The sequence below is a fragment of the Podarcis pityusensis genome (assembly GCF_964106645.2).
Source record: "Podarcis pityusensis genome assembly, chromosome: 5".
Taxonomy (NCBI): domain Eukaryota; kingdom Metazoa; phylum Chordata; class Lepidosauria; order Squamata; family Lacertidae; genus Podarcis; species Podarcis pityusensis.
Genome location: NC_138032.1, coordinates 97660149 through 97683250, shown reverse-complemented (window position 1 = coordinate 97683250; position 23102 = coordinate 97660149). Strand labels below are relative to the sequence as shown.

Below are 23102 nucleotides of genomic sequence, written 5' to 3'. Positions count from 1 at the left end.
AAAAAGCTGGCTACTATAGAAGCAAGCATTGCCTTGAAATTCTGGCACGTGTGAACATGAGAGCTTCAGGAACCCCAGAAATTCCATGAAAGCAGATAACACTTTCCACTTCAATCTAGCAAGCAATGCTCTGTATGTACACCCTCACTGTCCCAGCATGGTCATAAGATATAATTCTAGCTTCAGTGTCCTCTAAAGCTTTTAAAAGGAAAATTCTGCTTGCTCACTTGCAAGACTCTCCTCACAAGATTGGTTTGCTTGGAGGGGCAGCCTGGGGGGGGGTGTTTGTTCCCAACGACCAGAGGTGGTACCATCTTGGTGACGGAATGGAGGTCAGCCCAGCTAGCTCCTCCTACTCTAGCTGTCCAGCCTCCCCTGTTGCTAGGGGATATTTCCACTCCACAAAATGGGCAGAACGGGGAACAGTGGAACTGCCTCCCCTTCTCTAGTATCTACAGGAAAAGAAGTAGGGTCCCCATCCTCCCTCTCAGGCTGCTCCCTGCCAAGGACATTCTCTGCACTAGTATTTTTCAAACTTGGGCCCTCAGCTGTTGTTGAACTACAACTCCCATCATCCTTGACTACTGGACTTGCTAGCTAGGGATGATGGGATTTGTAGTCTAACAACAGCTAAGGGCCCAAGTTTGAGAAACACTGCTCTGCACCTACTTCTCCACATCTGCCTGGTCAGACCAATAGACCATGGATGGATGGCAATCTTCAGAGGTTCCACTAATGAGTCTTAACATTAACTTCCGTTTTAATTCTCTCCCTCACTTCTGTTTCTCTCTCTCTCTCTTTCTCTCTCTCTCTCTCTCTCTCTCTCACACACACACACCTTAACTCTTGACTGCTTATTCCTTATGATGCACATTGTGAATATTCAGTTATATTGTTAAAATTAAGGGAACTTGGATGAACAACTGTTAAAAAATGAAAAAGTTTATTTTCCTAAAAACGATACATGGTTGAGAGAAATTATAGATACAAACAACACTCATTTATTGAGTTTCATTACATTATTGGGTCATACTTCAGTATGATACATAAGAAGCCTCATACACGATTGCTCCAACCCAGCAAGAAGCCTTCCTGTGTGCATAATGGTGGCCTAAATCCATGCTCACCTGAGCCCTAGTGGGAGGACTCTTTGGGATGTGCCTCAATGTGATGTCCACCCACATCTGGAGCCACCAGCTGTTCTGCAGCCCATCACTGCAACTGAATTGGGCCCTTCGCCATGACTAATTTTAAAAATAATTTTAGCTTCTAAAACACCAATCCCAATCTAGTATGTATCCACAATAGGTACGTACTGTTTCTATGTACATATCTCTGCTGCTGGATCATGGCATAAAGGTTTCGAATTACTTGGTTCCACTGCACTGTTGATTTCATTCTAGTTTGTCACCAAAGAAATGGGGATCTCAAAAGCCACTAAAAGTAGTTTAGTCTACAGGATGGGAGTCAGAACCTGCCATCCCTGGACAGCGGTCAGGGCCTCCCACTCTGGAAGGGCCCCCTCCTTTTCTAGCCTAAGAGGTGTAACTCTAGAGTAGTATCTGGGATCTGCAATGCCTTGAGTTGTTAATGCCTTTGGGGATCTTGCAGATTAAGGAGTACCAAATTCACACATTTCCCCCTTCAGTTCTAAACCTTCATGATGCACAGCTAAAAGAAGATGGAGAAAAGGCCTGCAGCCCTACCTTAGGCAAGCTCAAAAAAGATTATTGCTTGTTCCTGTTGCACTTTTTTTTTTTTTTCTTTAAGCAGCAGGCTCTCATATCGCAGACTGCTTTTGAAACTCTCCTCTGTTTAAAAAGCAGGCTGCATTGTGACATGAGAGGTTGCTGTTTGGGGGGAAACCCAAAGTGCCATTTGGACTTTGGATCCAAGACAATGAATCATGAGCACATCCTTCTCTTAGCGGCTGATTTCACATCAGGTACCACATGTTAAGTGACATTTTCCCCAATACTGGGGTCATTTAGCCCCTCAATACCTTGGCATATACAGTGTTTATTTTTCTACCATTTACTTTAGTTGGGGCCTACCTAATGCTAATGCCTTTTAATGAAACTTTCAGATAAAAAAACCCCAAAATACACACCTATTTTGAAGCACTAGAGAACTCCACCCACCCACCCCACTCATTGCAAGAGAATATATGTGGAATATGTGTGGTGGGGGGTCATTTTTGAGGTCAGTTATGCCCAGTGCTATTTTCCTAAAAGAAGAGGTGCCAGAACTCACAAAAAACACCTCCCTTGTTCTCTTATAACGGCATTGGTGCCAGAACTGAGCTGAACAAAAGCCCTGGTTATGCCCCAAATTCATCAGAGGTGATTTCTGGATTTTTACAATGAAAAAAATTAATTTGATAGCCAGGCAAGGCATTCAAGAAGGTGGAAGTAGGGAGGGTGAGGGCAGGCAAGGCTCTGATCCTGCAAAATCTTGCATGCAGCACCCTGACTCAAAGACCTCAGCAAAACAGAATTTAAAACCCCATAGAAGGACAGGGAGCTGGACACACTATTTATTTGTATATACAATCCAGCTAGATCAGACTCAAAGGTTATTGCTCCATCCTACTTCTATTTTAGATAGTTTGCTATTGGTCCTTTAATTAAACTATAAACCAAAATGTTACTTGAAAAGAAAGCTATTTGGTCTCATTCCCAACCCCCGTCTCACCCCTCCATGCCCCCAAAGGTGTGCATAACGTTTCTATGAGTTTGTGGTAGAGTTTCACTTGGAAGCTCTCCTGCTTCCACCCAGGTGGCGAGGCGGATCAGAACCAGTACTCCGAAACAAAGATGTGCACGTTGACAACGTTGCGGTGTGAGACAACCCCTCCAATGACGTAGTTCATCTCCAGCTTCAAGGTAGCGTGGAAGGGGCCAATGATGGGTTTCACCTGGCGAACCACACCTGTGGGTTGAGGAGGAGGAAGAAGAATTAGTGCCACAAATATAACTGGGCTCAGCTCTGCCATACTGAGTAATGACCTTAGTCCTTCCGGTCAGGTCGTTTCCCGCAGGGGATGTGGCTATTCCATTCTGTGGCCTTTGGGTTATGGAGTGTCACAAGCTTCCAGCCTATCTCCCAGGCTGTGCAACAGGCCACAGTCATCATGCATGCCCTGGTCGCAGAATTATAGAAGAGCAGCGATGGGAGGGACCGCCAAGGGTCATCTAGTCCAATCCCCTGCAGTGCAGGAACCCCTTCAGGTTAGATTCCTGTAATATTCTGTACAAAAACCTACCTTTGGAGGCAAGTTTGAAAACTTCAGTTTGTCTACAATGCGATTACCAGGGTGTTGACAGGAAGAATGGGGCCTTTAAGAGAGGTGTTATGCTGTTTTAGCAGTCTGTTTCAGAGGACTGGCTTTTATTTTAAAGTAATTTGGGACCAGAGGATCTTAAGCACTGCTCCCAACCACATGAAATGACACAGTCATGAAGATCAATTCATTGATGCCCTGCTCCAGGTGGTGAAGACAAGAAGCTGTGGCAGCAAGGAAGTTTAGAAGACGCCATGGAGAAAAATGCCACTATGAATGTAGTTTCTAAAGAGAAGGGTTGGCTGAATATGCTGCAAACAAAGAGCCATTTGCAGATGTGTTCACAATGCCTCTGAGAACACCTGTGAGGTGGCTTCTCGCCCTTCACACCCCAGGCTAAAACCTTCCTCTTCCACGGTGCCTTTGGGTGAGCTCTGCTGGTCCTCATCTCCAGCAGAATAAGGCCTAAGTAGATGTAGCTGCAGGAGCAGGGGGCCTTCCGAAGAGCATGGTTAGTTCCTTTCCTGACTCTCCTGGTGGCTGACTTTTGGCTGTAGGCTAATCAGGGCAGAGGCCTCTTTTGCACTTCACTTTGTTTTGTTTGCTTTATAAAGCGCCATGCAGTAAATCAATATATAAATAATGGAAATAACAATGAAAAAGCATTAACAGTTAAAATTTTCCCCTTTATATACTACATACATGGTGTTTCAGAATAACCAAATTAACCAAATCCAGAAACGTGTCTATCTCATGGAAGCTGAACACAAAGTGAGCAGCTCAGAGGTTGAGAAAGTATTAAAGACACTGTTTTTGTTTTTTTCTTAAGCACATAGGGACATTAATGGGCTTTGTTTTCTTCCTTATACAAAAAGGTTTGCTCTCCACTACCACAAGTGATGAAAAGTTCCACGGACAGTGTAGCAGAAGATTTTTGTTTGCTTGTAATGCCCCCAAACCATTTCCCTCTTGGCTCCAGAGTATGTCACTTTCTCAAACTTGGGTGGCATTTCTAGCTAGCAATAAATCTTTAAACATTTATTATGAAAACTGTAGTGAATCTGAAAGATGCATTAATTACCTTTAAGAGCCTCTTAAAGGTAAAGGGACCCCTGACCATTAGGTCCAGTTGTGGATGACTCTGGGGTTGCGGCGCTCATCTTGCTTTATTGGCCGAGGAAGCTGGCGTACTATTGGCCAGTGAACCAGAGCAGCACACGGCAACGCCGTTTACCTTCCCACCGGAGCGGTACCTATTTATCTACTTGCACTTTGACGTGCTTTCGAACTGCTAGGTTGGCAGGAGCAGGGACTGAGCAACGGGAGCTCAGCCCGTTGCGGGGATTCGAACCGCCGACCTTTTGATCGGCAAGCCCAAGAGGCTCACTGGTTTAGATCACAGCACCACCCACATCCCTACTCAACTCTTAACATCTGCCTAATTAGGCAGCCCTTTAAAAGAAGTTTCCACCATTTATTCATAGAGAGATATTGGAGTGGGAAAGCTCTTACCTCACCCACTTGTTGCACATTTCAAGGTTTGTGTTTTTCAAGGCCAGCCCTCCCATGATGCATATTGAAGCACCTCCCTCAGGCAGCAGAATCTCAATGGAGCACCCCCCCCCCACAGGCCCCCATCCGCCATCACTGGAGAAGCAGCAGCAGGTTCTGGCAAGATCCTGCAAGAGCCCTGCAAAATCTCATGAGATCCTAAAGAGCTCTTGCGAGATCTCACAGGACTCTGCACAAGATTTTGCTGCGGCTGTCTTTTCTCACATCTCACTTTTCTGGCAGTGGCATGGGTGCCTCTTCCCCCCCCCCACACACACACAAGGGGGGAGCCCTACTTCCAGAACCTGGAAGCCACCTCTGCACAATCCTGGTAAGCATGCCGTGGGGGGGGGGCACCTTACCATTTGATCTCAGGTGCCAAAACAGGATAGGCCACCCCTGGTGCTTTCCTCTGTAGAAAATATACTGTTCACAATGGAAACAAGCAACTAAACTTGGAAAAAGACTGTAGCTTCAGAGAAGCTTTGATTGCCACAATGAACACCAATGTTCCTTTCCTTTCATTGTTAAGTTGGGATAAACAGATTTTTGAAATAATTTAAGAAGAAAACCCCCCACAAAATCCATTTACCAGAAGCTGCAACAGGGGGTTGCAGGTGCTGTCTTATTGATTGTTGAGTTTAATAATAAAAAGAAATTTAAATATTGTTTGTAAGCTGCCCAGTGGATATTTATTGCTGGCTGGTCATATATATTGTTCGGTGACTATTTTATATATAATTGCATATAATCTGCCTTTCAAACTGCTTTCTGCTATGAAAACCCCCAATACTCACAGGGCTCTGGCCTGTGGTTGCCTGACAGCATCTTCTGCTTCTCTCCCTGCAGTCTGCTGCTCTCCGCCATGAACAGAACACATGGCTAACTGTCTCCTACACTGTCAGTTTCTGAAAGTGCAAAATACAGAATAACGAAGGGTCACATATTCAAAACCCCTGCTGAGCTGAACATTTTGGTATAGAATTGCTTCTTTCAGTTATTAGAATCCAACAGTGGCATTTAATTTGGAAGGAAACGTACAGTTTAAGGAAGGATTATTTGATATGTGTCCCATTTAGATCTTAGTTGAGGTCATGTTTCAAAAGTGGAGAGCTCGGCAGCATGTATGGCATTCCAGAAGCAGTCTCCTACCAATTCCCTAAGAACACATTGGCTTAGGATCTGATGGGAGAGATAAACGTTTGCTTATGCCAGCTGTCAGCACCCTTTTTTTCTGAATGCCGTGATGACCTTAGAGTTTTGTCCTACTTAAATACTGACTAATATCTTCAGCATGCTGAGAAATAGCAGACTTTTCACCACATTCATTTTGCTTGCCATATTCCATAAACACAGCTCTCTTTTTAAGCATCCTTTCCCCCCCAGTCCCTAAAATGTTACACATAAGATTCATTTCCTTGGACGGATTCCCCTCTCTTATAAAATTGACTTGTATTGGCAGGAACTGAGATGGGGGTGGAGGGTTAGGGAATCTCCCTGGAATACAGCCCTGGCTATGGAAGCGCGTTCTCTCTTTGGCATTAGCTTCTAACCTATGACACATGAATCCATAGGATGCAATCATTTAATCCAGACAATTTCTTTCCCACTCTGCATATACCCTGGTCAGTAGGCAAGGTTGGATCCCTCCTTGATCCAGTCAGAGATGAAGCAGCCATGGCTTCTCCTGTCTATTCCTCCTCTGCTCTTGTTACCCTATTATCCTCTCCTGCCTGACATCTTGCTTATTGCAATATTCAGGATACTGGAGTGGAGGCGGGTCAAGCTGGAAGAGACATGGCTGCCTAGCATACATTTTGGATGCAGATGTGGAGTCCTAGTAGAATAGCAACTCATTTTTCGTCAGGGCTTTGTTTGAAACCACACAAAGGCTGAAAGGTCAGCAAAAATCAGATCACCCCCCCCCCAAAAAAAACACCACTAGTATGAACTGGGAAATGGAATATATATCAAATAATCTTTCCTTAAATTGTACATGTCTTTCTAAATTAAATGCCACTGTTGGATTCCAATAACTGAAAGAAGCAACTCTGTACCAAAATGTTCAGCTCAGCAGAGATTTTGAAGATGTGAACCTCTGTTATAGCATCAACACTGGGGACAAGTTAAAGAGGTTAAAGAGTCCTGGTAGCCCACTGGCAGCCAGTGCAATACTCTGCCAATTGGGGTCATGCAATGCCACCTTGCTGCCCCAAGCAGCAAATGGGCAGTGTCCTTGTAGCGATCTTCAAGAGAAGTCCAATGTAGCGGGCATCTCAGAAATACAACCGGGAAGTTCTCAGAGGCTGGATTACTGTAGCCAAGTTACCTCCATCTAAATCTGAAACTGGGCATAGGCCCTCCTCCCAGTGAGGCCACATGGACTTCCAGTGACAAGATGGGTCTCTTTATCAAGGCCCAATTCAAGGTACATAATGACTTGAAGAGCTTAGACCCAAAGTACTTTATGTGGTGGCGTCTCTCACCTGTCAAGCCAGGTTCTCAGATCTGATGGGGAGCCCTGTAGGGCATTCTCAGGGGCAGCACCCTGTCTGCAGAATTCCCTCTCTGTACAGATCTGGTGGCCCCAAACTGATTTTCATTCAAGTGACAGCCAAAGACCTATTTATTTGCACAGGCCTTCAGATCATAGAGTGGCCTTACTGAAGGGGGGGACCTCTGGCCTAATGGAGCCCCTCAGGCCTCCTCATTTGGCCCATAAGGCCATTTTTGGCCCATACCACACCCCAGCTGACCTTCACCTGTTCCCTGGGTCTTGCAAAGCCTCTTGCAAAGTGCTCCACAAGACCCAATATCAGCTGGCACTTGGTTCTTTCAGAGCATCTTGCAAGCTGCACATTTCCCCACATAGTTTGATTTCAAACCATAAAGGTGAAAAAGGGTCACCGGACATCACCGTCAGGTGATTGATAGTTGGATAACCCCACCCTTCTCTGAGTTTTGACCCACAGCGATAGGGGAGACAATTTGCTTCCACACCCCTGTCCTATTGAGCCAACTGCAGCACTGGTTACTTTATGCCTTTGATTACTGTGTTGTGTGGGGCTGTATTACATACCTCTCAACTGTCCTGTTTAAGGGGGACATCCGGGAATCACAGAAGCCAATCCCAGCTTCTGTTTGCATCCTGGGATTTCCCGTTTTTTGTTGTGGTGCAAGCCAGCAGGGTCTCACCAGAGCTCCGGTGCATCCGACTGCTGAGCGCCAGAAAGCCTTTCATTCCGGCACTCTGACACTTGGCAAAGGTCCAGTGCCAAAGGTCCAGTGCTTGGGCACAACCCTGCTGATGAGCACTGAAGTCCCATTTTGGGGGGGTGAAAATGTTGGGTTTTTGTTGCGATTTTCAACACCGTTTTTACTGTTGTGTTTTATGGGTAGCTAGCCGTCCTGGGAGGGGGGGGGGATGCAAGAACTAAGGCTAAAATAACAACTACAGTTACATGCACTGAAGTTTCACTTTCTGTGCTATGTCAGTTGCTGTGTCAAAGCAAGCAGGACAACATCGCTCTCCTGTCAACAGGTCCATTCCAGGCTGGGATGCTTCATCTGTCAACCATGCTGACAGGGCAGCAGGAGCAGACCTGCCTTTATTCAGACGCAGCCTGCCACTCTACCTGCAACAGGGCAAGGCCAAGGCCCTTGGGCCCAGCATGCAGCCTCACCTGAGGAGGCACATCAGTGGAACTCGACAACACTGCACTGGAACTCTGGTATACAAATGTTACAAAGCTTGGTGAGTAACTCTTGGTTCATGAAGGTGCCAAGATGCATATTTCCTGATACAGTCATGTGAATCTCAAGGGCTTGTAAGGCTCTCTTCAAGGCAAGCATGACAACACCATCATCCTAGTGCCTGGAGAATGACCTGGTCTTCAAGAATCAACCCTGGCAAAAATATTCGATAAACAGGGGAGACCAGGGCTCATAGTTTGAAGGCTCACTCTGCCACACTTCTGGTCAATCACAAGGCACTTCCAAACCATCACTCTCTTTGCGTGGAGGCAATCACACCCTGACAAATTGGTGATTGGGAGGTCTCGTGCAACAAACCCACTTCTCCCAAAGATTGGACTAGACTGTGGGAGTGAGGCACACATGTCAGGTCTCACAGTGAGGGGCCAGAACCAAAAGTGGGAGGCGAGAGAGAGAGAGAACTGGGCATTTTCTGCTGAGCTTGATATAAAGGTTGTTGGTTTTCTTGGCTAATAACTTTGGGCTCATCCACACTTAATGTGGAGCTGAAGCTTCCTGTGTCTCTTCTATTCTTATTCTTAAATATCCTTCTCATGAAATCCTCCTCATTCAAGTGACAGCCACAATTCCTCTCTGATAAATCTGAATTATCCCAATCCGTGAATAATTGAATAAGGGCAGAAAAGTCAGTACAAAATTGCACGCTGCATGTGGTGTAGGTGTGGGGTTTTTTTACATGTGTGGTGATGCTTTCCTGCCACACAGCCTGCTACCAAACCCGCTACTTCCATTTGGTTTTCATTAGCCAAAGGGAAAGGATACAGCCTTCCTTTTCTCACTGGCTGTTGCTGGAGGCACATCCATGATGTTTCTATTTTTAAAGCAGCTCTTTTGCACAGAACTGCTCTTGCACAAAAAGAGAAAATAAAATTTGGCCTTGCAGGAGGTGGCAAAGAAAGGAAGCAGCAGCCATAAAGGAAATTGTTCTAAAGATGTTTTATAGATGGTACATAACACCTAGCAAAATATTCAAGATGTATAAAACAAAATCCAAAATGTGTTGGAGGTGTAATCAAGCAGAGGGGACGCTGCTACACATGTGGTGGACCTGTAATAAAATTAAGAGCTTCTGGGATATGGTATATGATAAGCTGAAGAAAATATTTAAACAAACCTTTATAAAAAAAAAGAGACAGAAGCTTTTCTGCTGGGCATATTAGACTCCAACACTGCAAGTGAAAATAAGAGAATATTCCTGTATGCAACATCAGTAGCGAGAATCTTAATTGGAAAAAAGAGATAGTATCAACAAAAAAAGAGAGGCAAGATAAATTATTTGATTACCTTGAATTGGCCAAAATGACAGATACAATTAGGGGATGATCTAAACAAAAATTCCAAAAAGAATGGGGAAAATATAGAGATTATCTAACATTACTCGTTGCAAGTGCCAGGAGGGTGCTGGTTTTAAACTTAGCATTGTTTGTCTTCTCACGCTTCTCCTCATCGGGATTTCTGGTACTGCAGACAGATGCTGAAGGTATTCTTTTGGCTCATTTATGTTGCTGTAAGATATAATTACATTTCCCTCCCTCTTGCCCGCCTTCAAAATATGTCAGCCCCTCAGGCAGTTCACCTTCATGTCTGGTTTCTGCTTGTATTTTGTATCACTTAGCCAGTTTGCTAATAACCTTGCATCTTAAACTTAAAAGAGCCATTCTGTTGTTTAACTCATTCCTCGCAAATACTCCTGAGCTGGCAATATGCAGAGCTGCGGAGCATCGTCCCAGAATCTAGACCTGGAATCCAGCACAGGATCCCCGAGGCCACTAGATCTGAAGTGAAGCAAGCAGATCACTTGAACTATACAAAAGCAGGAGCCAGGGACCTATTCTGGAAAGACTGGCCAACCAAAAGGCTAAATGTTACCTGCCAATTGCATCAGTTGATCTTGCAGACCCCTGTTTCCTTCTTGTGCCAAAAGTGAACTCTGACATCTTAGCACACACAGTCCATGTCAATTAGATGGGACAACGCTCTTAATGCAACATTTGTGTTTGTATTCATGTCTCACTCAACTTTCTGGATTTACTAATTTTCTTCACCATACCATGAAATATTTTGCTTTGGTTAGTTTGGTTGCACTAATTGGGACATACTTAATAAAAATGTGTTGGGCCATATTCAACTGAACCATACCGCTAGTGGAAGCCAGTGCAAGGATTCCCAATAGTGCAACAGGACTTCCCCTCCTCCTGCCCCCCCGCCATCTCTAAATCTGCTCTGGAGGGTGGGGGGAACCCCAAGAACAGATAAAGGGGGCACGTGGGGAGAGGAGAGAGGGAGAAAATTACACAGCACAAGAAAAATCCTTGTGCTGATGGAACATTAGCCTTACACTGAATATGGAATTTGGAGAGTTCAAACCACACTGCACGTATTGCAAAGAATCTTGTGGCACCTTAAAGACAAACAAATTTGCAAATTTGCAAATAATTATGGGGACACACCCTTGCTGCACATTATTTAGCGTCATTTCAGCTTTGGTAAGTACATGGGAACATAAAAACTGCTGGATTGGCCCAAGGCCCATCTAGTCCAGTGTTGTTTTTCGAACGGTGGTCAGGTTGACTATTTCAGAAGTTTACAGGAAAGGCATAAAGGCAACACCCACACCTTTTTGACAGTGTATTCAGCTCTACTACCTCTGAACATGGAGGTTTCATCTGTCATAGCTAATATCCATTGATAGACCTATCCTTTTTAAAGAACCTCATCACCACTGCCACATCTTACAACTGTGGACCATCCAAACTAATCATGCGTTGTGTAAAGAAGTGCTTATTTTTACCTAATTCCACTGCCAATCAATATAGCTGGGTAGCCCCAAATTCTAGTTTCAGGGGAGACACAAAGAGAGGGAGTGGAGGGGGGGAGAGAGCAGGATCCTGTTCATAACTGAATAGCATAGTCATGGCACCATGGCTGTGGCAAGTGCCACTCCTTAACCATTTCTTGACTATAAGCCGCACCATGGCACACACCAGGCCACGTCTGTGTGATTCAATTTACCAGGGAAAATAAAGGGCTAATTCAGAGGATTGGGCCCGGAAGCCATTGCACAATCCATCCATCATTACCTAGAGATGAGAGCTGCAATTTTAAGCAGAATTTCTGAAGAACGAATCCTTTTCAGCTGCTGTGCATTCTAATTCCTGACCAAATTCCAAGAATAAGACTAGGAAAGGGGGCTTCTACATCATCTTGCCCCCAGTTTGGTCTTAGTCACACTTAGCTTTGCTCTGCTCTTTCCAGGCCTGCTCTGCTAGTTAAAGCTCCCCTTCCAAGCACCCCTTTTTTGCTCCAGAGTTTTCCAGTCTTTAAAGCTGAATCAGAGCAAACGGGAATCTGTGGAAATCCTCAACTGACATTTGCTCCAATTCGGTGGTAAAAAGTGGTGCATTGTGGGGAAAGCTCAGGGCAAGGGGGGAAAGCCCTTGGACACAAAGCAAGCATTAAAGCACAGGCCTCCTCTGCCTGCTAAGTGTGAAGAAGCCCTTTGACTCAGCTTCAGTTCAGCATCCCACTCTCTATTCTGTGCCTTCTCTGCAGAATTAATACCTACGCACAGTTCTGGCTATGCAGATGAAGAGAGGAATAATTATTTTGCTATGCTTTCATAAGGCTAATCGCAGGGCCTAATTTATGCCAGAGCACATCAGGGCACAGTTCCAGTATCTGTTTTTAGTGCCTAAACTGAGCCCTGGAAGAGTAAGGCACAAAACCAGATGGCTGTGGATGCAGAGGACCATTGACTCGCCACTGTCTCCTCTTGCTTTCGATAAATGCTCTCCTAATACGATTTTGGATTTGTTTGTCTACACTAAAAAGCACAAGTTTGAGAGGTTTACCACTATGTCCCCTGCTTTCTAGGCATGGGTCAGAGTGGTTTTCCTTTTTGCCCCACCTCTTTTCCCTGGGAATAGCTACACTTGACCGCTGAATCGGAGCAAGCGTCGACCCAATTCAGTGGTAAAAAGCAGGTTTTCCCAGTGAAAAGAGGCAGGATCAGAGGAAGCAGGGAAGAGCCCTGGGGTTTGATTGCTGCGGCAACACTGGGGGAAAGGGGTTCCAAAACACACCTGACGTCTCCTTTTTCTAGAAATTAAATGCCGTCAGACAGAAAGTAGATTGAAAGCCTGTGATTACCCAGCCATATGCCTGCTATAGGGCCATTCTTTGAATGTGAGCCCCATCATAATATCCTGACGGTGTTGGTTTCAGAAAAAGTTTCCTACTAACAGCAATGTTTAAGGGCAAAAGTTTCATTTTCCATTAACCAAACGTAAGTGTGTAAGTGCCTGGTTGGGGCCGGGGGGGGGGGGCGGGGAGGAAAAGGAGAGAAAACATCCTGCAGTTGAATGCCCTGCCTGAACACAGGTGGTATTACAGAACCCCAACACAGAGCAGAGGGAAAAAGCTGCATAGTGCTCTCTAACACCCCAGGCTTTAATAGGACCTTTTTGCACAAGCTGAAAACGAATTCTTCATTGACAGCTGGTTAAAAGGTACGAGGGGGGGCGGAACTAAACAAAACAAAAAGGTATGTAGCAGAAAGTCTGTAAAAAGGCTTAAGGAGAACAAGCTGAGGCTTTACTCCTGTTTACCCTTTCCCCTAGTTCAGCCGTGATTTAAGGCTACAAGGAATATCTTGCAGAATGAACTGCTAAACTTTGGGGCTCTTTGCAAAGGGGCCAGCCAGGTCTCTGAACCCAAGCTTAGAAATCAGCGGGAGAATCCTGCATGTCTAGTTCTTTCCCAGCCTGGTACAGCATGTATATTGTGAACATCACCAGCCTAGGCTAAAGTGAGCTAAATTTTGAGGGCACAGATAAATCACAGCCAAAATTCACCAGGGCTTAGCCCCAGAAACTGTTTTGTGTGCCAAAGCTTAGAATATGGGGGGGGGGGGGACCCAGACAGATAATTTTGCCAACCATAGTTGTATAGGTGTTCCCTATCTACTACCCCATTTCCATCAGGCTCTGCCCTGAGCCCCCAAATGTGGTGGGGTTTTGCCCACTGATCCCAAAGACAATATCTTTGGCCATTTGCTGTGTTGCACCCCTTCTTCCCTAGTTAGGCTCCAGAACTTTAACCATCAGAGCTTGGGAGACCTGGCAACCCCAGCTGGAAGGGGAGCTTGTCAGGCGAAGAGATTGAGCCATTTAAGCAAAAATACCAAAGAGTGATCCTCATACAGCCGAAAGCAATGAGACAGAACCTGAAATGTCTGTTTACATATCGGTATATATTGTAAACCAATGGTATGATAGTCATCTGTGCTTACAAAGCTCCTCTTTGTTTCCCCTCTTTCAACTCGGGGAGCTCAGTGAGGAGGGCACAGAGTGGCCATTCTTCAAAGTGGCATCCGCATCGTGGAATGCACTCCCCAAGGAAACCAATCTCTCCTGCTCCCCTGCAGCCGCCCTTGAACAGTATTTTGCCATCAGGCGAAGACATTTATGTTCTAAGGATGTTTCCTATGGACTGATCTGGCTTGTGGGGCATTTTTCACTCAACGGGCTGCTGCTTTTTATTGTTGGCTTTTAGTAATTCTTAAGTACAAGGTTCCCCTGGAGGTTGTTATAGTGGTACCTCGGGTTACATACGCTTCAGGTTACAGACTCCGCTAACCCAGAAATAGTGCTTCAGGTTAAGAACTTTGCTTCAGGATGGGAACAGAAATCGTGCCGCGACGGCAGCAGGAGGCCCCATTAGCTAAAGTGGTGCTTCAGGTTAAGAACAGTTTCAGGTTAAGTACGGACCTCCAGAACGAATTAAGTACTTAACCCGAGGTACCACTGTACTGGTTTTCAGGAAGGATTCAGTTGCATTCTGGACAATATCAGTTTGTGCAATTAAAGTGGATTAAAGCACTCTGGTGCAGCAATCCACTGGGGAAGGGTACACCACCACCTTTCACAGTTAGGAAAGTGAGGAGGAAATGCATTAAAATGTATTGTGGGGAAATGATTGGTTGATGGGAAAATGTATAATCTCCCAACAAATCAATTGGAATGGATGTTCAATAAAGAGCAGGCATTGTATAACTGCTGCATAAAATCAGGATAAAGGCTCAGTAAACAGGTCACCTGAAGGAGCTGTTTAATTTCAACTTGTGCAGGTGCCTTGGGTGCCATTTACAGTGGTTAATGCAGATAAAAAGAGCTACTCAAGATGTAGGGACTGCCTCTTCCCATGCCATGTGCTTCCCTTGCCCTTAGCATCAGAGATCTGATCATCTTCTCCTGCTGCTGACTGAAATTTGCCAGAGAGCCATGCGTGAAAGTGCTTTTTCAGTCTCTAGCTGCACCTCCATTGTACCTCCCAGGGAAGGAGGACAGCTACTGACATCTTTGCTTCTTTTCCTGGCCGGCAGCTCAGGGGAGTTTTGGAGAAATTGGTCCTTCGATCCTTACTATAGTTTTTCTGTCTGCTTTATTCCATTTGTTATCAGCTACTGTGGATGTCAAATTTTGGACAGAAACGTGGGGCAATTTTTAAACAGTATCTAAAAGTTTCAAGCCGCAGCCCAGTGTTGCCCAACCTGGTGCCCCTCCAGATGTTGGGCTCCAGTTCCTGAGCCTGGAGGGCCACGGGCTGCTCTGCAAAGCCACGCAGATAACAGCAGGCCTGGTCTTCAAAGGTTTGGGGTGGCAAAGCGTAGGGACTGGCATCCTGAGTGGAGCCCTTTTTATCCTGTTTCAGCAAATGGTTGCCATTCACTTCTGTGGGGAAAGCTAAGGCCCTGGCCTTGTGGGTGCTCTTGGTGAAGAGAGGGAAGCCTGACAGAGACGCTGCGAGGAGAGACAACGTTCAGGTCACAGAGAGAAATACCTTCTTTTCCGGGAGCCCCCTCAAGTCCTTCCATTGACCACAATGCATATAAACAAGGAAAGCAAAGAACCCCGTCCACCATTTTTACATAATCTTCATCGTAAACACAAAACAACCCTCCAGTTATTTAACTGTCGTTTTCATCAACAAACTCTGTTTAAGACGTGGGAGCTTATACTGCATTAACATGTTGCCTCTTGGCATGCAGCCTCACATTTCTGCTCGATAAATTATGAAATATACCTAGATTTATGATACAAGGATTTGGGTTGCTACAAGACAGGAAAGCCAACAGCGCCACCTTCAGGCTGAGCTACAAAAGGTGCCTCTCTACGTTGTGTGTGGCAGCTATTTCACCCCAGTGCAGCTTCTAGCAATAATTATTCAAGAAACTAATATCCATATAAGTTCAAAGCAAAAATACAGAAGGACTCTTGTTATCTGACCATCACCAAGATAACTAGTCCAACTCTTGCAATGTGCACAAAATAGCAGCCTGGTCTGCCCAGATACCACCACCACCAGCAGCAGCAGCAGCAGCAGCAACAACAACAACAACGTTAGTAGGAATAGTCACATTCAGTAGATATGTGCATCGCTTACACTGAAGCCTCTTAGGGAGGGTTACTGTTTCATTCTCGTTCTTGTCTTTATTGTGTGTTTTGTGTTTTTATCTTGTATTTTTATGCTGTGGATCTATGGATGAAGTGTGGTATACACAACGAATTAAGAATACACACACACATATATACAGCATAAAAATACAAATTAAAATACAATTGCTTCTCAATAGCACCATCATCCTCAAGCTGGATGACCAATGAACAGAAGTGATTGGAGGTTTATCGCGGCAACATCTAGACAGCCACAGGTTTTCCTTCTCTAGATAATTACAGATCAACATGCAGCTTCTTGTGTTGTTTTTGTTCAGTAACAATATTACGACAATTTAGGAAAGAGATAAACATGCTTGAGCTTCTTCAGCTTTGCCTGTGTACTCCATACATTCACTTGGTGGCACTGAACAGAAAAATATCGTTTTTCAAACAGGGGAGGCAAAAAGTATCATTTGATTTGATATTGTGATTTCATTTTTATATCTTTAATTTGCTTGTAAGATGCCTTGTAGGATTTGTAACCCTAAAGGCTAGGTGTATATAATGTATAAATAAATAAAAATTAATAAAGGATGCAATAAGCCAATGTTTATTGATTATTCCCTTGAGTTCAATAATAATAGGAGAACTTTTTCCTCACCCACAGTGATGCCATCCATGTAGCGCTTGATGATGTCAAAGGAATCCCGTAGATTTCCTTCGGTGATGTCAAATATGATGTCTGCCTGGTTGCCTGGGTATGCTGGCGTGATGGCACGAAGGAAAATAATCTCTGAGGGGAAAGATATCGGAAGTAAGCTAAAAATGGCAACAATAAAATGTTTAAATCAGTGCAGTGCAACCTATTCAGCAATTGCAAATCAGAAAAGTTAAAGCAGAGAAATAAGAAAGCAAGATTATACTTCAGGTTGTCTTATCCTTCATGAGACTTACAGAAAAGTCTTGCTGGGGTGGCAGGGCAGGAGCTGCATTGGCCAGTGACTTAATACCGCAAGAGGAGTACTAAGAACCTGGAATGGCAGACCCTCATCCTGCAGCCTAGAACAGGGCTCAGCAACCTTTCTCAGCCGTGGGCCGCTCCACCGTCCCTCAGACCTTGTGGGGGGCCGGACTATATTTTGGGGGGGAAATGAATGAATTCTTATGCCCCACAAATAACCCACAGATGCATTTTAAATAAAAGGACACATTCTACTCCTGTAAAAACACGCTGATTCCTGGACCGTCCGTAGGCTGGATTGAGAAGGTGATTGGGCCACATCCGGCCCCCGGGCCTTAGGTTGCCTACCCCTGGCCTAGAACCTACACAGGTGTGTTAATTAATTCCCTCCCTCCCATCATCTGCAACTCTGCAGAATCATCTTGCCCTGAGGGGAGGAGAGAAAAAGCCATTACAGCCTCTTCATTGTCTTTTCAATTTTATTGTGTTTTTTGTAAAACAACAACTTCATTTTTTGAACAACTACAACAACATTTTTTCCATTTCATTGATACTTATTGTAATAATATTATGTAAATCGCTTTTTGAAGTCGGCCTGAAAAGGAGTACAGTATATTAATACCTGAAATAAAATAAAACCATAAAAGGAAGCAATTTAGGCATAGGTCCCCTGCTATATGACTGCTGTGCTACGTTCCAGCAGCATGGACATTGGGGGGGGGGGGACCTAGCAATGGGTCTGGAGGTCCTGGGCTGCCCAGATGACAAGAGCTTCTCAGCCTTGCTATGCATTCGGCTTTTAGCAATTATTTCTGTAGGTGGAGCTTCTGGGATGTTTATACCATAGGCTACTTCTGAAGAGTGAGGGGAAGCGTTTACCTTCAGGCCTCGTGAAATCCCTGAATGTGGGCAATGAAATGACCGTGTGGGAAATGGTGTGAACTGGATCTAACATGCAGTTGACGTCATTCGGTCGGCAGGACTTAATGCAGCGAACAGTGTCTGTCTTCTCATGTCTGACTCTGAGGGAGAGAAGGGAAAGACAAATATGGAACATTAATTCAGTTGTGTCACATTGCAAGGATCAAACAAGCAAGGTGCAGTAAAGATGGAAATTCTTATTTTAGATCCTGATCTCACTGTGAAACACTATGCGTATGTATATTTTTCCTAGTCTCTGGGGTCTGATCTATGTTTCAGACATCCATCTTACACTGGACTAATTCTAAAGGCAACTTGGGTAGATCCAACTACCACTGGGTCAGAAAAGCTAGAAGTCACAAAAATTGTTTAAAGAAATTGCCCTGGACAGTCAAGTCCAATGACCACCTTGACAGCTTCTTCACCCTGCCCCAGAATCCAGGCTTTGACCTGATATGCCCCCCCCCCCTTGTCCTGCCTGCGTAGCAGAATTTTTGAAATCTGAAGTTGACAACTTCCACCAGTAGGACTGGACGGTTTATGAAGATCTGCAGTTTGGTGAAGACCAAGGTAGAGGTGATCGGCTTTGCTATGTTCAAGTAATGAGTTTGTGGACTGGGAACTCTTTTGACACTTTATGCTATCATAACTCCCTGATCCCTTGCGAGAAGGTGAACTATAAAATAGAAATAGAATAAAGCTATGTATAGAACTGTCTAATTATGGAACAAAAACAAAAATCGACTGAAACAATTTTCCTACATTTTCTGCTCAGAATGGTTTCAGTGTTTTGGACTTGGCAACAGTCATCCTTGGACCAGGGGCAAGATGAGAGTAAGATAGCATCTTGTTATTTATTGAAGCTGAAAAAAATGGTCATGGCTGAATACCAGCAGGAAGCAATCATTTCTTCAAAGGATCCATAACTAAAGTTTGGGGTTAAGGTTGGAGTTGGAACCAAGCTGAAGATGTGAAATGAAATTGTGCTTTTACCGGGAGGGGGGGGGGGGCTTCTGAGGTTGCTATGGGGTTTTAGTTGCAGATTTTATCTAACTCCTTTGTGTACAAGTTGAACTCTTTCCAGGTAATGTTGTGGGTAGCATAAGAATATTACAACTGAGCAGGTGTTAGCAGGGAGCCAAGAAGAATGGATTGGCTGCATGACTAATATGCCACCATTTCATTTAAATTTCCATTCCCACACCAGCACCATCAGAACAGATCTTTTTAAAAATGTTGCCAGCATTATTCATCCATAACCTAAAGCCAATTTGTCCAAAAAACTACTTAGGGTGGATTCTCATTAACAATTTTTTAACTGAATTCAAGGCACATCCACTCCCAACCCCCCAAAGGTTTTATGCTATATTGAACAAGTTTTGCAGTCAACTGCTCAACACTTGCTCAGATCCGAACAAGCCAAATCCAGGTGGCAGCCAAAAATAAATAAATCCAGTATGGCTTGAACTGGGTTTGCAAGAAACAAATAGAAGGTGGCCGTACCATACGCTCCAAGTGTTCTGGAATTACAAAAGCCATCCTGGCTTCTGATTTAATCCCAGGAGGTGACTATTTCCTCTCCCTTGGGCATCTCAAAGTGACTGCTGGAAAGCGGGAGAGGAGGACGGGAGAAGCTGCTGCTCCAAGGCCAGCTCTGAGGGGCAGGCAGAGGGCAGGGAGTAAGGGGGAGCTGAGCACAAGGAGTCTTGCTTAAAAAAATGCTTTGTGCATCTGCACCTAATTTTGCCCCTTTCTAAAATGTATTTATTAGTGTGTGGTTTTCTTTTTTGTAAAGAATAAAATAAAACCGTTGCCGTAGTGGTGGTGGAAATGCTCTGCAGGGGGCCACAAACAATGGGGGGGGGGTCAGTGGGAGGGAGGGAGAAATGTCCCTATTTTCATCTGGGGAGTGTTGGAGGGTATGCAGTAAGTGGAAGAAGCAAGGGTTGAGGGGGCCTCGTGTGGAGAAGCCAGAGCCCAACCTAGTGAAATGGTGTAGCGTATCAGGCTGCTAACTTAGCCCTTCCTTTTGGACCAGAAAGGGAAAAGGATACGCCACATCAGCCCCTGTATAGCAGGCAATCTTCAACCTCTGTGCTGGCCAGGCCTGGTGTAAACACGTAAGAACGTAAGAGCCTGGCTGCTGGATGAGGCCCCTTTAGTCCAGCATGCTGGTCTCACAGTGGCCAAGACAGATGCCTGTGCAAAGCCCATTTGCAATACAGTGGTACCTCAAGTTACAAACGCCTCAGGTTACAAACACTTCACGTTACAAACTCCGCTAATCTGGAAGAGTTACCTCAAGGTGAGAACTTTGCCCCAGGATGAGAATGGAAATCATGTGCCAGTGGCGCAGCAGCAGCAAGAGGCCCCATTAGCAAAAGCACACCTCTCGTTAAGAACAGTTTCAGGTTAAGAACGGACCTCCAGAACAAATTAAGTTCATAACTAGAGGTACCACTGTACATTAATGTCTTCACATGTTCCACACCATTTGGAGGCCCCCTGCCCCCAGCGCAGCCCTCAAGGCAAGCAGCCATGGATAGGCTTTTCCTCCATGGTTCTGTCTCCCTCCCTTTTAAATCAGTGGCAGCACCTTCCAGTCCATGCACTGGGGTGGGGGGGGGGAAGGCTCCCTTTGTTTGCCTTGATTTTCCCTATATATTCAGCTTCTTTGGATTACCTGCTATTTTTAGAGAAGGAGAGAAAGTTCTCCCCGTGAGGATTGCTTAAGAGATTTCTAAGCTGCCTTCCCCAAGTGGAATGTGGCATGAAAGCATTTTAAAACAAACTGCAAAATTACAATTAAAATAATAAGGAACCACTTCACACACCTCAGCCACTTTACACCTCCTTACAGATGAGATCCAGTTATGCAGATAGGCTTCCTCTTCTACTCCAGCAATGTACAAATGGACCTTGTCCTTCTTCCTCTAAAGGCATGGTCCAATCTTGATTTTAATATTTTCTATTTTGGAACATGGCACATTCCAATATTTTTCTTTCCTGTTCTAAACTTCTGCTTGCTACTTTGGGGGGGGGTATCTTTTCCATTTAATTTGTTAAATCTTTCAAGCAAGGAATCATGTTTTCATTCTCATCCAGACAGGCCCCCCAATGGTGCTATATAATTATGTCTATTTAAATGTTCCAGTTAGATGCAACATAGAATTATCCATCTAATATGATTTAATCTGGACTGCAGTATGTTTTTAAAGGCAACTAGATTAATATATGCACTCAGTAATATACTAGAATGCAGCAGAATTTTGCAAGGCACTGGGCCAAAGTCTTGCGTTCCTCATTTTGTAGCTCAAATAAGGCTTCGTTTAAAGATTTTGAAGCCAATCTAAGCTTTAGTTTTTGCTACTGGCTTGCTGAGGCATCGTGTACAGTTGACCGTGCAATGAACCTGTAACCACATATCCATGGATGCACATTGTCCTTGGAGCTAAAGGGCCTGTATTTGCAAAGGACTGTGCAGTCACCAATGAGCTTTGGCCAGCTCTGGCTGCCTGACAAGTATGCTAGACATGTTTGCAGATGCATCTGTTGCAATGGCTAAAAATGTTTATGTATACAACTAAAAAAGTAGGCAGGGAGGAATTATTTAGGGTGTGTGAAAGAGAGGGGGGAAGGGAAGGAGGGAGAGAATATTGAGAGTTTGTGAGATGTGGTGCCATGTGCCTGAGGATTATCTGGCATCATACAACATATGCATCCCATGAAATCCCATAAATATGGTGGGAAGCAAAGGGCAGCAGGCAGCAACAGTGAAGCAGAAGCAACACAAGAACGAGGCCGGGCAAGCCCCCCTCTTTTTTCTTCCACCCAGACCCTTTGGCTTGTAATCCTGTTTATGATTCGCAGCCGCTCTCTGGACCGTTGCCAGCAAGGTGGGAGCTGGAACAGAAGAGAAACAGAAGCAGCCAGGCTGGGGCTGAGGCAGCAGTTTACCTCCCTGGCATGTTTCTGGCTGCTCACGGGATCAGAGGGCAGAGTCTCTGTGATGCACATAGATATGTAATATTTATTTAACAGGATTTATATGCTACTTAATCATCAAAACCTCTAAGCAGTTTACATAAGATATACTTAAAAATTATCAGTCAACTCATATGTTGCAAACAAGCTGACCTAAAATATTTCAAAATATAGAAGTAAAAAATAAAATTATGAAATAAAATTACACATTAAAATACATGCCAAATTTGCATGTCTGGGTAGACTTGCCTAAACAAAACAAAAATTCTGCCAGGTGTTGGGGGGGGGGATTAAGTGAAGGCACCTGCTTAACATCAATTAGCAGAGAGTTTCACAGTGCAGGTGCTGCCACACTGAAGGATTACCATAAGTGGAGAATAAACATTATGTAGCATTTGCAAAGTGGTCATTTCTGCAGACACAAGCAACTGAGTGCATATAGTATAGTCTGCTCTCCTCTGAATTGTGGATGCACTTCACAGAGATGTACATCCAACTTCATTCTCTTATGCTTTTCAATACTTTTCAGGACACTTTGATAGAACTTTTCTTCCGAACTTTGGCCAAACTGGAAGATGTCCAGTTTAATGTACGGTCCTGATTTGGCCCAAATAACAGAAGTGTTTGAATTTAGCTGAGACATCTACATGGCTCTGTCAAAGCAGCCTGGAGATACATACAGAATGTACTGAAGTTAATGGGAATTGTTTAACAATAGCATTTATAACTGAAAGGTTTTCAGGGCAGTATGGTGAAAACTCAAAAACTGCAGTCCAGTTAACATCATTCAAAGAGTATATGTCATCGAACTGCATGATGTTCTCTCCCACTATATAGCTTTGATTTCTTTGGCACATGGGATATCCTGACTATAGTGCACATAACTTTGTAGGATCTAGCCTGTGGAAATATTGAAAACATCCCCCTTTAAGGATGTGCCAAGAACTTGTGCTCTGTACATCAGGCCTCCTTAACAGAATGCCATGCAAATACTACAACAAGTCCTAAAACATTAGTGGATTTGGATGTGTGCAGACATAAATCGAACAGTGCCAACCCATTGGACATGCTTTGAAGCACTTGCTAGATGAATGGTTACATTTGATGGGGCACAGCCAGGTGTGCAAAAGGTCCAAGAATTGCCAGTAAGTTAGATATTATGCATAAATGATAAAAGGTGGGTGCGTTATCC

General features: G+C 44.5%; 1 protein-coding gene across 1 annotated transcript in view; it reads right to left on the bottom strand.

Moving 5' to 3' along the window:
- Positions 1 to 926: 926 nt before the first annotated feature.
- FBLN1 (fibulin 1) overlaps positions 927 to 23102 on the bottom strand; it is a 53401-nt gene continuing 31225 nt past the window's right edge. Inside the window, exons 15-17 of the mRNA XM_081005498.1 lie at positions 17885 to 18027; positions 16706 to 16837; positions 927 to 2931 (exon numbers count right to left, since the gene is read on the bottom strand). Of these exons, the coding sequence (XP_080861624.1) occupies positions 2792 to 2931; positions 16706 to 16837; positions 17885 to 18027 (415 nt within the window). The 3' untranslated portion in view covers positions 927 to 2791. The remainder of the gene's footprint in view (positions 2932 to 16705; positions 16838 to 17884; positions 18028 to 23102) is intronic.